Raw genomic sequence first — 17,425 nt, forward strand, 5'->3', positions numbered from 1 at the left:
CTCTGTCCCTAAGGCCGAGGGTCCGTTTGTTCCACACCGTGCTATCGGTCTGTCCGGCTTAGGAGCTGCTGGGGAAAAATGGAAAGCAAAAAAGAAAAGAGAAGTGAGCAGGCGGTAACTTTTTGCTTGTTTGGTTGTTGTTCCTTTCACAGCGGACGGGGCGAGGCGGAGGGAGCAGCACGTGGGGAACGGGCGCAGCTCAGCTCGGGGTCCTGCAGGGCCTCCCCTCATCCCCGCCTTCCTCACCGTGAGTTTCTCCTTGCCACAATCCAGGTGTTCCCTTTTTTTGTGCTTCTCAGTGACCGAAGCCGAGTTTGCTGCTGCTGGGTTTTGCATTTTTGCAAATTTGTTTCCCTCCTGCTCCTCAGGCCACAATCAGCCTTCTTATGTAATGACTGGTGTTATATAAACTCCATTCTTCAAGGAACAGTCATTAACCTACTACTGGGTATTGAAAATACCAAAATACTGTCACACAATTAAAATCACTAAATGGTGTCCTCAAATTAGAGCACAGATTGCATTGCAGATTTTTTTTAATTTTTTTTTTTTTAATTAAACCACACACATGAAACATTTGACCAACCAGGCTCTTCATGCAAAGGAGCAGCAGGGCAGGGAAGGCACCTCTTGCTTTATCCTGTCCTGAGCTCAGAAGCGGATTGTGCCGTGGAAATGCAGAGCTCGGGGAGGAGGCAGCCGGTTACTCTGCCTGCTGCAGGAAACAAAAGCGTTTCTGAATAAAACAAGAGGAGGGAACAGTTTGAGGACAAGTCTCAGGGAGTTTTGTGGAGCTGAAGTTTTCCCACAAGCCAGGCTGGGTCATTGGCTTGGGAAAAGCCATTTCCCTCCCTGTGCTTCTGGAGCAAAAGCCACCCCAAAAATCCCTGCCGTGGTTGGTCCTGGCTGCTGAGAGATCCCAAAAATCCGTGTCCTGATCAATCCTGCTGCAGGTGATCCCAAACATCCCTGTCCTGATCAATCCTGGCTTTTGGGGATCCCAAAAATCCCTGTCCTCATCAATTCTGGCTCCCAAACATCCCTATCCTGATCAGTCCTGGCTACTGAGAGATCCCAGAAATCCCTGTCCTGATCAATCCTGCTTTCTGGGGATCCCAAATATCCCTGTCCCAGCCAATCCTGGCTTTTGGGGACCCCAAACATCCCTGTCTTGATCAATCCTGGCTTTTGGGGATCCCAAAAATCCCTGTCCTAATCAATTCTGGCTCCCAAACATCCCTATCCTGATCAGTCCTGGCTGCTGAGAGATCCTAAATATCCCTTAATATCCCTGTCCTGATCATTTCTGGATGTGAGGATGCCAAAAATCCCTGTCCTGATCAACCCTGGCTGCTGAGAGATCCCAAAAATCCCTGTCTTGATCTATCCTAGCTGCTGGGGACCCTAAACATCCCTGTCCTGATCAATCCTGGCTTTTGGGAAAAATCCCTGTCCTAATCAATTCTGGCTCCCAGACATCCCTATCCTGATCAGTCCTGGCTGCTGAGAGATCCCAAACATCCCTGTCCTGATCAATCCTGGCTGCTGAGAGATCCCAAAAAATCCCTGTCTTGATCAATCCTGCTTTCTGGGGATCCCAAATATCCCTGTCCTGATCAATCCTGGCTGCTGAGAGATCCCAAAAAATCCCTGCCTTGATCAATCCTGCTTTCTGGGGATCCCAAATATCCCTGTCCCAGCCAATCCTGGCTTTTGGGGACCCCAAACACCCCTAACAGGTGACAAACTCCAGCCTGGTCCTGGCCCAAGTGCCACCAGCTGTGGGCCAGGGACATTCTCACCTGAGCAAAGACCCGCTAATGAGTGAGCTGCCCCCACAATGGGTTTGTTAAACTCGTTCCTAATTAACAATGGGTTTGTAAACTCGTTCCTAATTAACAATGGGTTTATCAAACTCGTTTCTAATTAACAATTAGCGGCACTCCCACCCTGCCCGTGGCTCCTGCTCAGCCCCAGGCTGTCACCAGCACCCGAGGGGAGCACAGGTGCCCAATCTGATGCAGTGACCCACCTGGAAAACAAACTGCAAACCTCACCAGGCTGCTGCCCCAACACCCATCCCCTGCAGAATTCCTGCTGGAAGTGTCTTTAACAACCCAACAAACCCCAGCACGGGGAATTTTGGGTTATTAAACACCCAAATCTGACGCAGTGACCCATGTGGAGACGGGACAGGAAAACAAACTCTCCAAACCTCATCACCAGGGCTGCTCCCCGTTCCCTTGCAGAACTCCTGTTTAGCTATTAAATAGCCCAAAAAGCCCCAGCACGGGGAATTTTGGGTTATTAAAGATTCCCAAACCCAAATGTGACGCCGTGACCCATTTGGAGAGAGGCCAGGAGGGCTCTGGGCTGGCAGGGCTGAGTTTGAGCACAGAGCACAGAGCACAGAGCACAGCCAGGAGTGCAGAGCCTTCACTCAAACCTCAGCAGCTGCCAAGAACTTTCATAAAATATCAGAATTATAATCATTATTATCATAATAATTATTGTGGTTGTTGTGTTAATCCCAATTAATATTATACTCGTTATTAAATATTTTTGTAATTTAAATTATTTGTTATAACTTCTATAATTTTATAAAAATTATTCTATCATTTTTATTATATATTTATTTTTCTATTATTTATTACATTCACATATATTAATATATATAATAGAACATATATTTTAATATAATATTTTAATATATTTATTATATTTTACCATATATTAATATATATAATAGAACATATATTTTAATATAATATATTAATATATTTATATTTAACATATATTAATATATATAATAGAACATATATCTTAATATAATATATTAATATATTCATTATATTTTACCATATATTAATATATAATAGAACATATATCTTAATATAATATATTAATATACTTATTATATTTTAACATATTAAATAAATTTAATAGTGAAAAAATTTATATATTATATATTTAGATGATATATGGCAATATATTTATATATTATAAATTTCTATATTATATCTATATATTTTTATATATTATATATATAATATATATTTTTATACATTATATACCTATATAATAGGTGTATATATCTATATATATAGATATATATTATTATATATAGGTTATATATTATATATAATATAGGTATATATATCTATATATCTATATATATTATTGTATATAGATTATATATAATATATATATTATAAATTTCTATATTATATCTATATATTTTTATACATAATATATGTATATTATATTTTTATATATTATATGCCACAATTAATTATTGTGATTAATTGTAATAATAATCACAATTATTGTGATCCCACCCAATCACAAATTTAAATTATTTCTATTGTCAGGATTTTGCCCCCAGTTCCCTAAATCCAGTTGAAGCCTCACAGTCACATTCACCTCACCCAAATATTCCATATTTTACCCCAAAAAGAACAGCCACAATTCCTCAGTTTCTATTATTCTAAAACCAGACAAACTTAAAGGTTTTTTTCATTTTTATTTGATGCTTCCAACTTTATAGCTAATAATATACAGATATTCAGTTTTTCCATTGTTCCATTCACATCCTCACAGAGTTCAGCCATTCTGTCACATTGAAATAAAATAAAATAAAAAAAAAAAAAACAAACCAAAACTGAAATATAATAAATCAAATAAATCCAAAGGCTGGAAAAATACATTATAAACTTATATTCAAGAAACATTCTCTTTATAATTAAAAACCTATTTGTAATAATTAAAGTAGGATTTAAAGAAAAAACTTGATTTGAATTTTTAAATAGGTGGCTTTTGTGTATACTTTTAATTTTATATGTACAAGCCCAACCAGTATCTCTGCCTACCTGTGACAGAATACCTGAAAAAAACCCCAAAAAAAGACACTGAAAAGGAATTTTTTAAACAAACAAACAAACAAAAAAAGATCAATATTCATTTTCCAAAATACAGTATAATCAGAACTGGAAACACATGCTCCCCTCATCTGGGTTAAGGCCTCAGAGACAGAGGTGCTTTAATAAAAGCAGACAGTGTGAAGAAAAGTCCTTCCACTTTTCTCTTCAAATTCCTGTAACAGCTCATCTATTTCATTCTCCATGTCTTCTGTGTGCTGGATCTGCAAAACAAAAACCTCTGAGCAAGCAAACTCCAGGCCTTGGATGGTTCAAAATCTCCAAAAATCCAATTTTGGGTTTGCTGGGGATCTCACTGGGCGGCTGCACCCAATGGGCTTTACTGAACTTTACTGAGAAACCAGAATTCCCAAATTTCTCAGTTTATTGAGATTCCCAAAGGCACTGATATTCTGATTTTATTGATCATTCTAAATGATCAGACATTCTGTTTTTATAGACCAGATATCTTGATTTTACTGATCATTCCCAAAGGCACAGATATGCCATTTTTATTGAACATTCCCAAAGGCAAAGATATTCTGATTTTATTGATAATTCCCAAAGGATCAGACATTCTGGTTTCACAGAACAGATATTCTGATTTTATTGAGATTCCCAAAGGCACAGATATTCTATTTCTATTGATCATTCCCAAAGGCACAGATACTCTGATTTTATTTATCATTCTAAATGATCAGACATTCTGTATTTATAGAAGATATTCTGGTTTTATAGAACAGATATTCTGATTTTATTGAGATTCCCAAAGGCACTGATATTCTATTTTTATTGATCATTCCCAAAGGCACTGATATTCTAATTGTATTGATCATTCCCAAAGGCACAGATACTCTGATTTTATTGATCATTCCAAATGATCAAACATTCTGTATTTATAGGACAGATATTCAGTTTCTATTGATCATTCCCAAAGGGACAGATATTCTGATTTTATTGATTATTCCCAAAGGGACAGATATTCTGATTTTATTGATTATTCCCAAAGGCACAGATATTCAGTTTCTACTGATCATTCCCAAAGGCTCTGATATTTTGATTTTACTGAGATTCCCAAATGACCAGACATGTTTTTCAGGTTTTTCAGATAAATATTACTGTCTACTCTACAGCTGTCCATTCTGTGAATGGAATGAGGATTTCACTGAGCAGCAGTGAAGTCCTGAAGTCTGGGAACCCCACAAATCCAAGCCAGGAGAATGTGGAAATTCATATTTTAATGTGGATTTTAATGGAATAACTGCAAATGCAGGGGTTTCCTGGAGCAGCAAGAAAAGACAATAAATGGCAGCCCAGAATTGGAGTCAGGTTCATCATTCTTCCCTTCATCAGGGAATTCCACAAATCCAAGCCAGGAGAATGTGGAAATTTGCATTTTAACGTGGATTTTAATGGAATAACTGGAAATGCAGGGTTTTCTGGAGCAGCAAGCAAAAGCATTTAATGGCAGCCCAGGATTGGAGTCAGATTCATCATCAGATCCATTTGATTGGAGTCAGATCCATTCAATGTGGAAATTCACATTTTAACGTGGATTTTAATGGAATAACTGGAAAATGCAGGGGTTTTCTGGAGCACAATAAAAGGCAATTAATGGCAGCCCCAGGATTGGATCAGGTTCATCATCAATGTGGAAATTCACATTTTAACATGGATTGACTTGGTCAAAGCACCACAATTTTAATGGAATAACTGCAAATGCAGGGGTTTTCTGGAGCACAATAAAAGGCAATTAATGGCAGCCCAGGATTGAAGTCAGATTCATCATCAATGTGGAAATTCACATTTTAATGTGGATTTTAATGGAATAACTGGAAAATGCAGGAGTTTTCTGGAGCACAATAAAAGGCAATTAATGGCAGCCCCAGGATTGGATCAGGTTCATCATCAATGTGGAAATTCACATTTTTAACATGTATTTTAATGGAATAACTGCAAATGCAGGGGTTTTCTGGAGCAGCAAGCAAAAGCAATAAATGGCAGCCCCAGGACTGGAGTCAGATTCATCATTTCCACATTCTCCTGGTTTCTATCTGGGAACCCTACAAATCCAAGCCAGGAGAATGTGGAAATTCACATTTTAACGTGGATTTTAATGGAATAACTGCAAATGCAGGGGTTTCTGGAGCAGCAAGAAAAGGCAATGGCAGCCCCAGGATTGGAGTCAGATTCATCATCAATGTGGAAATTCACATTTTAACGTGGATTTTAATGGAATAACTGGAAAATGCAGGGGTTTTCTGGAGCAGCAAGAAAAGGCAATGGCAGCCTCAGGATTGGAGTCAGATTCATCAATCCTGCCTTTGTTTGGGAACCCCTCAAATCCAAGCCAGGAGAATGTGGAGATTCATATTTTGAGGTGGATTTTAATGGAATAACTGCAAATGCAGGAGTTTTCTGGAGCACAAGAAAAGGCAATTAATGGCAGCCCCAGGATTGGATCAGATTCATCATCAATGTGGAAATTCACATTTTTAACGTGGATTTTAATGGAATAACTGCAAATGCAGGGGTTTTCTGGAGCACAAGAAAAGGCAATTAATGGAAGCCCCAGGACTGGAGTCAGATCCATTCAATGTGGAAATTCACATTTTAACGTGGATTTTAATGGAATAACTGAAAATGCAGGGTTTTCTGGAGCAGCAGTGTCAGATCCATCATTCCTGCCTTTGTTTGGGAACCCCACAAATCCAAGCCAGGAGAATGTGGAAATTCACATTTTGAGGTGGATTTTAATGGAATTACTGCAAATGCAGGGGTTTTCTGGAGCACAATAAAAGGCAATTAATGGCAGCCCCAGGATTGGATCAGATTCATCATCAGATCCATTTGATTGGAGTCAGATCCATTCAATGTGGAAATTTGCATTTTGACATGGATTTTAATGGAATAACTGCAAATGCAGGAGTTTTCTGGAGCACAAGAAAAGGCAATAAATGGCAGCCCCAGGATTGGAGTCAGATTCATCATTTCCACGTTCTCCTGGTTTCTATCTGGGAACTCTACAAATCCAAGCAACGAGAATGTGGAAATTCACATTTTAATGTGGATTTTAATGGAATAACTGCAAATGCAGGGTTTTCTGGAGCACAATAAAAGGCAATTAATGGCAGCCCCAGGATTGGATCAGGTTCATCATCAATGTGGAAATTCCCATTTTAACGTGGATTTTAATGGAATAACTGGAAAATGCAGGGGTTTTCTGGAGCACAATAAAAGGCAATTAATGGCAGCCCAGAATTGGAGTCAGGTTCATCATTCCTCCCTTCATCAGGGAATTCCACAAACACAAGTCAGGAGAATGTGGAAATTCACATTTTAACATGGATTTTAATGGAATAACTGAAAAATGCAGGAGTTTTCTGGAGCACAATAAAAGGCAATTAATGGAAGCCCCAGGATTGGATCAGATTCATCATCAATGTGGAAATTCATATTTTAATGGGGATTTTAATGGAATAACTGGAAAATGCAGGGGTTTTCTGGAGCACAAGAAAAGGCAATGGCAGCCCCAGATTGGAGTCAGATTCATCATCAGATCCATTTGATTGGAGTCAGATCCATTCAATGTGGAAATTCACATTTTAACGTGGATTTTAATGGAATAACTGGAAATGCAGGATTTTCTGGAGCACAATAAAAGGCAATTAACGGCAGCCCCAGGACTGGAGTTAGATCCATCATTTCCACGTTCTCCTGGTTTCTATCTGGGAACTCTACAAATCCAAGCCAGGAGAATGTGGAAATTCACATTTTAACGTGGATTTTAATGGAATAACTGGAAAATGCAAGAGTTTTCTGGAGCACAAGCACAGACAATGGCAGCCCCAGGACTGGATCAGATTCATCATCAGATCCATTTGATTGGAGTCAGATTGGAGTCAGATTGGAGTCAGATCCATTCAATGTGGAAATTCACATTTTAACGTGGATTTTAATGGAATAACTGCAAATGCAGGGGTTTTCTGGAGCACAATAAAAGGCAATGGCAGCCCCAGGATTTGTGCCAGATCCATCATTCCTGCCTTTGTTTGGGAACCCCACAAATCCAAGCCAGGAGAATGCAGAAATTTGCATTTTGACATGGATTTTAATGGAATAACTGCAAATGCAGGGTTTTCTGGAGCAAAAGAAAAGGCAATAAATGGCAGCCCAGGATTGGAGTCAGATTCATCATCAATGTGGAAATTCACATTTTTAACGTGGATTTTAATGGAATAACTGCAAATGCAGGAGTTTTCTGGAGCAGCAAGCACAGGCAACGGCAGCCTCAGGATTTGTGTCAGATCCATCATTCCTGCCTTTGTTTGGGAACCCCTCAAATCCAAGCCAGGAGAATGTGGAAATTCACATTTTGACATGGATTGACTTGGTCAAAGCACCACAATTTTAATGGAATTACTGCAAATTCAGGGTTTTCTGGAGCACAAGAAAAGGCAATTAATGGCAGCCCCAGGATTGGATCAGGTTCATCATCAATGTGGAAATTCACATTTTTAACATGTATTTTAATGGAATAACTGCAAATGCAGGGGTTTTCTGGAGCACAAGCAAAGGCAATTAATGGCAGCCCCAGGATTGGAGTCAGATTCATCATTTCCACGTTCTCCTGGTTTCTATCTGGGAACTCTACAAATCCAAGCCAGGAGAATGTGGAAATTCACATTTTAACATGGATTTTAATGGAATAACTGCAAAATGCAGGGGTTTTCTGGAGCACAAGAAAAGGCAACGGCAGCCTCAGGATTTGTGTCAGATTCATCATTCCTGCCTTGGTTTGGGAACCCCTCAAATCCAAGCCAGGAGAATGTGGAAATTCATATTTTGAGGTGGATTTTAATGGAATAACTGGAAAATGCAAGAGTTTTCTGGAGCAGCAAGCAAAGGCAACAGCACAGGCAACAGCCCCAGGATTGGAGTCAGGTTCATCATTTCCACGTTCTCCTGGTTTCTATCTGGGAACTCTACAAACACAAGGCACGAGAATGTGGAAATTCACATTTTAACGTGGATTTAAATGGAATAACTGCAAATGCAGGGTTTTCTGGAGCACAAGCACAGGCAATTCATGGCAGCCCAGAATTGGAAATTTTGTGTACTCACACACTGGCAGAGCTCACAGATGAGGAAAGCCCCCAGCGTGGCCTCCTCGTGGTTGTCCTGGATGTCCACGTTGATGACGTGCACGGGCTGACACGTCTCCTGCTCCCTCGAGTTTAAATCTGCATTAAAAGGCACAGCAGCAAAAACTGGGGTGAAATGGGGTCAAATTTTACCCAAAAAAAAGTAACAGGATTTTTAAAAATACATAGGTGTTGTGGCATTAAATTTTCTAAAGTATTTTTTAGAATTTATTGTATATTTTCTTAATAATAACTTCTATCATTACATATTTTCTGGTATTTTTATAGTATACATTACACATTTATACAATAAAAATATATTTGCATAAATAATTTAATGAAATATTTAATAATAATATATTATCTTATATTATTTTATAAAAATAAAAATACTTTTGATTTATAAATATATATTTTTTGCACCTATTTTAAAATCTAGTCCATTATATTATATTATATTATATTATATTATATTATATTATATTATATTATATTATATTATATTATATTGTTTCTAGTGATATTATTATATATTTTATATTATTTCTATATTATTATATTATATATTACAATCTATATTACATATTGTATTTTATATAGTCTAGATTATATATTATATATTATATATTATATAGTATATAGTATATAGTATATAGTATATAGTATATAGTATATAGTATATAGTATATAGTATATTGGATATTGGATATTGGATATTGTATGCTATATCATATATAATAATAATTATATATATAATTATACTTTCATATATTATATATTTTATATATTATTTTCTTAATAATCCCTTTTATTTCCAACCAAAAGAGGTGGATTTTGACAACCTATGAACTCAGATTTGTGAAAAGCTCATGGCAGTTTATTTTCCCTTCTCAAATGAATTTATTGCTCCTCTTACTCTGACAATCTTTAAAGATCAAGAATCTCAAAGAGAAGAAGAATTTTGAGCTTCCCCACCTGGAATGTTAAAAAAGTACTGGAACATGGATTTTACAGGCCATGAAATATTGTAAAAGAGCAGGAACAGGAATTTTACAGTACATGGAATAATGGAGAAGAGCAGGGAGATGGATTTTATAACACATGGAATAATGTGTGAGAGCAGGAAAATGGATTTTATAACACATGGAATAATGGAGAAGAGCAGGGGAATGGATTTTATAACACATGGAATAATGGAGAAGAGCAGGAAAATGGATTTTATAACACATGGAATAATGGAGAAGAGCAGGAAAATGGATTTTATAACACATGGAATAATGTGTAAGAGCAGGGAGATGGATTTTATAACACATGGAATAATGTGTAAGAGCAGGAAAATGGATTTTATAACACATGGAATAATGTGTAAGAGCAGGAAAATGGATTTTATAACACATGGAATAATGGAGAAGAGCAGGGAGATGGATTTTATAACACATGGAATAATGGAGAAGAGCAGGGGGATGGATTTTATAACACATGGAATAATGGAGAAGAGCAGGAAGATGGATTTTATAACACATGGAGTATTCTAAAAAAGCAGGACCATGGATTTTACAGGACATTAAATATTGTAAAAGAGCAGGAACAGGAATTTTACAGTACATGGAATAATGTGTGAGAGCAGGGAAATGGATTTTATAACACATGGAATAATGTGTGAGAGCAGGAAAATGGATTTTATAACACATGGAATAATGTGTAAGAGCAGGAATATGGATTTTATAACACATGGAATAAATGGAGAAGAGCAGGAAAATGGATTTTATAACACATGGAATAAATGGAGAAGAGCAGGAATATGGATTTTATAACACATGGAATAATGGAGAAGAGCAGGAAAATGGATTTTATAACACATGGAATAATGGAGGAGAACAGGAAGATGGATTTTATAACACATGGAATAATGTGTAAGAGCAGGAAGATGGATTTTATAACACATGGAATAATGGAGAAGAGCAGGGAGATGGATTTTATAACACATGGAATAATGGAGAAAAGCAGGAATATGGATTTTATAACACATGGAATAATGTGTGAGAGCAGGGAGATGGATTTTATAACACATGGAATAATGGAGAAGAGCAGGAAGATGGATTTTATAACACATGGAATAATGGAGAAGAGCAGGGAGATGGATTTTATAACACATGGAATAATGGAGAAGAGCGGGAATATGGATTTTATAACACATGGAATAATGGAGAAGAGCGGGAATATGGATTTTATAACACATGGAATAATGGAGAAGAGCAGGGAGATTTCACAATACATGAAATATTGTAAAATATTTCCATATTTTACATAAATACAACTGGATTCTAACAATGGAACCATGAGGAAGACTTCTGACTTCCTCCTCAAAGAAGCCCCTGACCCATCTCAGAGCCCACCAACCCAATTAAGAGGATAATTGGGCAGCTCAGCTAATTATAACACACTGTAATTACAACACAAAGTGGGCCAGGCCATAATGATGGATCTGAAAGTGTAAAACCTGTTTGGACAAACACAGAGCAGGAGTTTGTGATTTTTTACACATCTTTGGGGGGTCACTCCCCAAATGTCCAGCACTGTAATAATTAAACAGTACTGTAATAATAAAACTAAATATATATAATATAATATAAATATAAAATAGAATATAAAATAATAAAAATATATAAATATATATTTATATAAATATAAAATAGAATATAAAATAATAAAAATATATAAATATATATTTATATAAATATAAAATATAATATAAAATAATAAAAAATAATAAAATAATAAAATAAATTAACATGAATTAATTGCTGTCTGTGCTTCACCCCACTGCCCAGGGGGTGTTTAATGGATGAAGTGCTTGGGAATCCTGCAGGAAATGCAGCTCTCGTTTGGTTTTCCATCAGCTCACCCCAAATGTGTTCAGTTTTTCACATCCATGAGAATTTCCAAACCAACCATGGAATTTCTGGAATTCCCTTGCTGTGCACTCACCTCTGAATAAATCTCCACCAATAACTGCAGCTCCTGGGATTCACACATTATTTCAAAGAAAAAAAAAACCCCAAATTAATTTGATTTATCACTTTAATCTCCTTACCTTCTACTACTTGATCATAGACTCTTTCTTCACACGTTAGGATCAAATCAAAAACGTCTTTGCAGTTCTGGAATCTCTCTGGTCGTGGCTTGATTCTCTTATTTCTGTCCAACATGTGTAAAATCCCATTCTGTGTGTATCTGAGGTTGCTTGAGTTAAGAATCTTTACTTGAAGCAAAGTCATGGTTTGGAGCAAATGAGCACCACAAGGAATAATTTTATAATATATATAATTTTTTTATAATATATATAATTTTATAATAATATATAATTTTATAATAATATATAATTTATAAAGGAATAATTTTAAATAAATATTTTAAAATAAAATATTTATTTTATTTTAAAAATATTTTGTTTGCAAACCTAAAAATCAGTGACCACTAAAGAAATTCCTAAGGTGTGACCCCCATCTTGCAGCTGCTTTTTACAGCTTTAAAAGGCTCTCAGAATTTTGCTTGGGAAATGATTTTTATATCCATAAATTTCCATATTTTTAAATGGAATATTAAAATTAATATTTTAATATTAATTATAAAATTATTATTACATTTTAAATATTCCATATTTTTATATCCAAAAATTTCCCCCCCCCCAACCTTTTTTTTTAAGAAATTTAAGACATTTTCTAAGAAATTTAAGACATTTTTAAAGAAATTTAAGACATTTTTTTTTTTAAATTTCTGTGCTGTTTTGTGAGCAGGATGTCCTACATTCCTCAAAGGTGTTTCAGGTGTTTCAGGCACAAAACCCTACCTGGAAATGTGAATTTCTGCAACTGAAAACTCCAAAGGAAGCCAAAGCCAGCACAGAATCACCTCCCACAAAAACCTCCTGAGCTGCATCAATGGGGAGCAATGAAGAAAATCAGATTTTGTGCCTGTCAGAGCCTCCTCACTGTGTGAGAGGAATCTGTGATGCTGCTTGGAGCTAATAAATTGAATAAATTGAATAAATTGAATAAATTGATGCTGCTGCCATCACCTGGAGGAAACCAAACAGCTCTGAAGGGAAAGTTCCAGGGGAAAATTGGGAATATCAGGAAAACTTGGATTGAGAAAGCCTGGAAGGGGACACAGCTCTGCCTGACTTTATATTCTTGTTTTTCAGCTGTATTTTTAACCAGCTGAGATTATTTTTACAATTAACACTATGGATAACAGCCTAGAATTTCTTGAGATTACAAGTCTGAGAATAAAACAATTTCAAGTATTTGTGAAAAAAAACCCCCAATTTCCAGTATTTGTGAAAAATAAAACAATTTCCAGTATTTGTGATAAAAAACCCAATTTCTAATATTTGTGAAAAAAAACCCAATTTCCAGTATTTGTGAAAAATAAAACAATTTCCAGTATTTGTGAAGAAAAACTCAGTTTCCAGTATTTGTGAAAAACCCCAATTTCTAGTATTTGTGAAAAAAACCTCAATTTCCAGTATTTGTGAAAAAACCCCAATTTCCAGTATTTGTGAAAAAAAACAATTTCCAGTATTTGTGATAAAAAACCCCCATTTCCAGTATTTGTAGCAATATGTAAGAGTGATCTGGGTTCAGTTCCTCTGTGTAATTTCAATTTTGCACCACAAACAGTGCTGGGATGTTCATCACAATTAAATCTTGTTAATTAGCCTGACTTCTGGAAATCAGGAAAATTTGGATTGAGAAGGCCTGGAAGGGGACACAGCTCTGCCTGACTTTATATTCTTGTTTTTCAGCTGTATTTTTAACCAGCTGAGATTATTTTTATAATGTAACACTAAGGATAACAGCCTGTAATTGAGATAATTCTGAAAATAAAATAATTTCCAGTATTTGTGAAAAAAAACCCCCAATTTCCAGTATTTGTGAAAAAAAACCCCAATTTCCAGTATTTGTGAAAAATAAAACAATTTCCAGTATTTGTGAAAAAAAAAACAATTTCCAGTATTAGTGAAAAATAAAACAATTTCCAGTATTTGTGATAAAAACCCCAATTTCCAGTATTTGTGAAAAAAACCCAATTTCCAGTATTTGTGAAAAAAACCCCCAATTTCCAGTATTTGTGAAAAAAAACCCCAATTTCCAGTATTTGTGAAAAATAAAACAATTTCCAGTATTTGTGGAAAAAACCCAATTTCCAGTATTTGTAGCAATATGTAAGAGTGATCTGGGCTTCAGTTGCTCTGTGTAATTTCAATTTTGCACCACAAACTGAGTGCTGGGATGTTCATCACAATTAAATCTTGTTAATTAGCCTGACCTCTGGAAATCAGGAAAATTTGGATTGAGAAAGCCTGGAAGGGGACACAGCTCTGCCTGACTTTATATTCTTGTTTTTCAGCTGTATTTTTAACCAGCTGAGATTATTTTTATAATGTAACAGTAAGGATAACAGCCTGTAATTGAGATAATTCTGAAAATAAAACAATTTCCAGTATTTGTGAAAAACCCCCAATTTCCAGTATTTGTGAAAAAAAACCTCAATTTCCAGTATTTGTGAAAAAAAACCCCAATTTCCAGTATTTGTGAAAAAAAAACCAATTTCCAGTATTTGTGAAAAATAAAACAATTTCCAGTATTTGTGAAAAAACCCAATTTCCAGTATTTGTGAAAAATAAACCCAATTTCCAGTATTTGTAGCAATATGTAAGAGTGATCTGGGTTCAGTTCCTCTGTGTAATTTCAATTTTGCACCACAAACTGAGTGCTGGGATGTTCATCACAATTAAATCTTGTTAATTAGCCTGATTTCTGCTGCATTGCTTTTCTCCACATCATTGCCAAGCCTTTTTTTTATTCTCTTTTTTTTCCTTATTTTCTTAAGGAATTGTCCTTTACAGCCTAAAGCAGGAACTGCACACCAGCACCCCTGGAGTTTGTCATGTTTTGGGGAAAAAAAAATAAAATAAAATAAAATAAAATAAAATAAAATAAAATAAAAAATAGAATCGAATAGAATAGAATAGAATAGAATAAAATAAAATAAAATAAAATAGAATAAAATAAAATAAAATAAAAATAAAATAGAATAGAATAAAATAAAATAAAATGGAATAAAATAGAATAAAATAGAATAAAATAGAATAAAGTAAAATAAAATAAAATAAAATAAAATAGAATAAAATAAAATAAAATAGAATAAAATAAAATAGAATAAAATAAAATAAAATAAAAATAAAATAGAATAAAATAGAATAAAATAGAATAAAATAAAATAAAATAGAATAAAATAAAATAAAATAAAATAAAAATAAAATAAAATAGAATAAAATAGAATAAAATAAAATAAAATAGAATAAAATAAAATAGAATAAAATAAAATAAAATAAAAATAAAATAGAATAAAATAGAATAAAATAGAATAAAATAAAATAAAATAGAATAAAATAAAATAAAATAAAATAAAAATAAAATAAAATAGAATAAAATAGAATAAAATAAAATAAAATAAAAATAAAATAAAATAAAATAGAATAAAATAGAATAAAATAAAATTAAAATAAAATAAAATAGAATAAAATAGAATAAAATAAAAATAAAATAAAATAGAATAAAATAAAATAGAAAAAAATAAAATTAAATTAAATTAAAATAAAATAAAATAGAATAAAATAGAATAAAATAAAATAAAATAAAATAGAATAAAATAGAATAGAATAAAATAAAATAAAATAAAATAAAATAAAATAAAAATAAAATAAAATAAAATAAAATAAAATAAAATAAAATAAAATAAAACCCACTTGAATGGAGCCACGTCAGACCCCTGGTTATCTGCAGAGCAGGGAAATTTGAGAATTTCTCAAACCCCACAATATCTGCCATTCCCCCAGGATGCCAACATCTGCCTGCTCACTTGGGCTCTCTGCACTCATTCCTGCATCCCTGCAGCTCAAAAGGGGAAAATAAACCCAGAGCATCCCACACAGGGCTCTGGGCTCTCTGCACTCATTCCTGCATCCCTGCAGCTCAAAGGGGGAAAATAAACCCAGAGCATCCCACACACGGCTCTGGGCTCTCTGCACTCATTCCTGCATCCCTGCAGCTCAAAGGGGAAAATAAACCCAGAGCATCCCACACAGGGCTCTGGGCTCTCTGCACTCATTCCTGCATCCCTGCAGCTCAAAGGGGAAAATAAACCCAGAGCATCCCACACAGGGCTCTGGGCTCTCTGCACTCATTCCTGCATCCCTGCAGCTCAAAGGGGGAAAATAAACCCAGAGCATCCCACACAGGGCTCTGGGCTCTCTGCACTCATTCCTGCATCCCTGCAGCTCAAAGGGGAAAATAAACCCAGAGCATCCCACACACGGCTCTGGGCTCTCTGCACTCATTCCTGCATCCCTGCAGCTCAAAGGGGGAAAATAAACCCAGAGCATCCCACACACGGCTCTGGGCTCTCTGCACTCATTCCTGCATCCCTGCAGCTCAAAAGGGGAAAATAAACCAGAGCATCCCACACAGGGCTCTGGGCTCTCTGCACTCATTCCTGCATCCCTGCAGCTCAAAGGGGAAAAACAAACCCAGAGCATCCCACACACGGCTCTGGGCTCTCTGCACTCATTCCTGCATCCCTGCAGCTCAAAGGGGGAAAATAAACCCAGAGCATCCCACACACGGCTCTGGGCTCTCTTCCTTCCCTTTCTAGGATAAAACCCTGCAGCCGGGATTACGCACACCCCAACCCACACAGCGTTCCTGCTCCAGCCCCGCTCTGCTGCCAACTCCCAGCTCTTTTCAGGTTTGATTTTTTTCCAAGGGTCCATCTGTCTATAAAAGGAGACTGAGGGAAGCAGGGAAGATTTATGGATTTCCTGTTTGGTTGCCTGGGTTGTTTTTTACTTGGGAAAAGTCAGGAAGGGGGTGGGCACATTATTGATGTTCTGCATCTTCTTGTCATTACATGGAATTTATTTTTATTAAATTTACTATTTATTATTTATTAAATCAATAATAAATTTATTAATTTACTGGTTTAAAATTTATTAAATGTATTATTATTTAATTCATTCTTCCAATGAATAATAAATAATAAATTTTTTTGCTCTTTGGGAGATCAGGTAAATGAAAATACAACAATTTATGAATGGTTTTCACCACACTTGCAGGTATGAATGGTCTCCACACCACAATTGCAGATGTTGGGATAATTTAAACTTTTTGCTCTTTGGGAGTTCAGGTAAAACCAATTTATGAATGGTTTCCACACCACACTTGCAGGTGTTGGGATAATTTAAATTTTTTGCTCTTTGGGAGATCAGGTAAATGCAAATAAACCAATTTATGAATGGTT

The 17,425-nt window shown here is 35.3% G+C and overlaps 2 protein-coding genes across 2 annotated transcripts in view; both read right to left on the reverse strand.

The window, feature by feature from the left end:
- AURKAIP1 (aurora kinase A interacting protein 1) overlaps nt 1–17,425 on the reverse strand; it is a 180,256-nt gene that overhangs the window by 141,298 nt on the left and 21,533 nt on the right. The gene's annotated exons all lie outside the window — the stretch shown is intronic.
- The window catches only part of LOC102074568 (RNA polymerase II subunit A C-terminal domain phosphatase SSU72), a 35,427-nt gene continuing 21,505 nt past the window's right edge, over nt 3,504–17,425 (reverse strand). Inside the window, exons 3-5 of the mRNA XM_074558327.1 lie at nt 12,156–12,295; nt 9,042–9,160; nt 3,504–4,141 (exon numbers count right to left, since the gene is read on the reverse strand). Of these exons, the coding sequence (XP_074414428.1) occupies nt 4,040–4,141; nt 9,042–9,160; nt 12,156–12,295 (361 nt within the window). The 3' untranslated portion in view covers nt 3,504–4,039. The remainder of the gene's footprint in view (nt 4,142–9,041; nt 9,161–12,155; nt 12,296–17,425) is intronic.

Source organism: Zonotrichia albicollis, chromosome 25 (assembly GCF_047830755.1).
Source record: "Zonotrichia albicollis isolate bZonAlb1 chromosome 25, bZonAlb1.hap1, whole genome shotgun sequence".
NCBI lineage: Eukaryota > Metazoa > Chordata > Aves > Passeriformes > Passerellidae > Zonotrichia > Zonotrichia albicollis.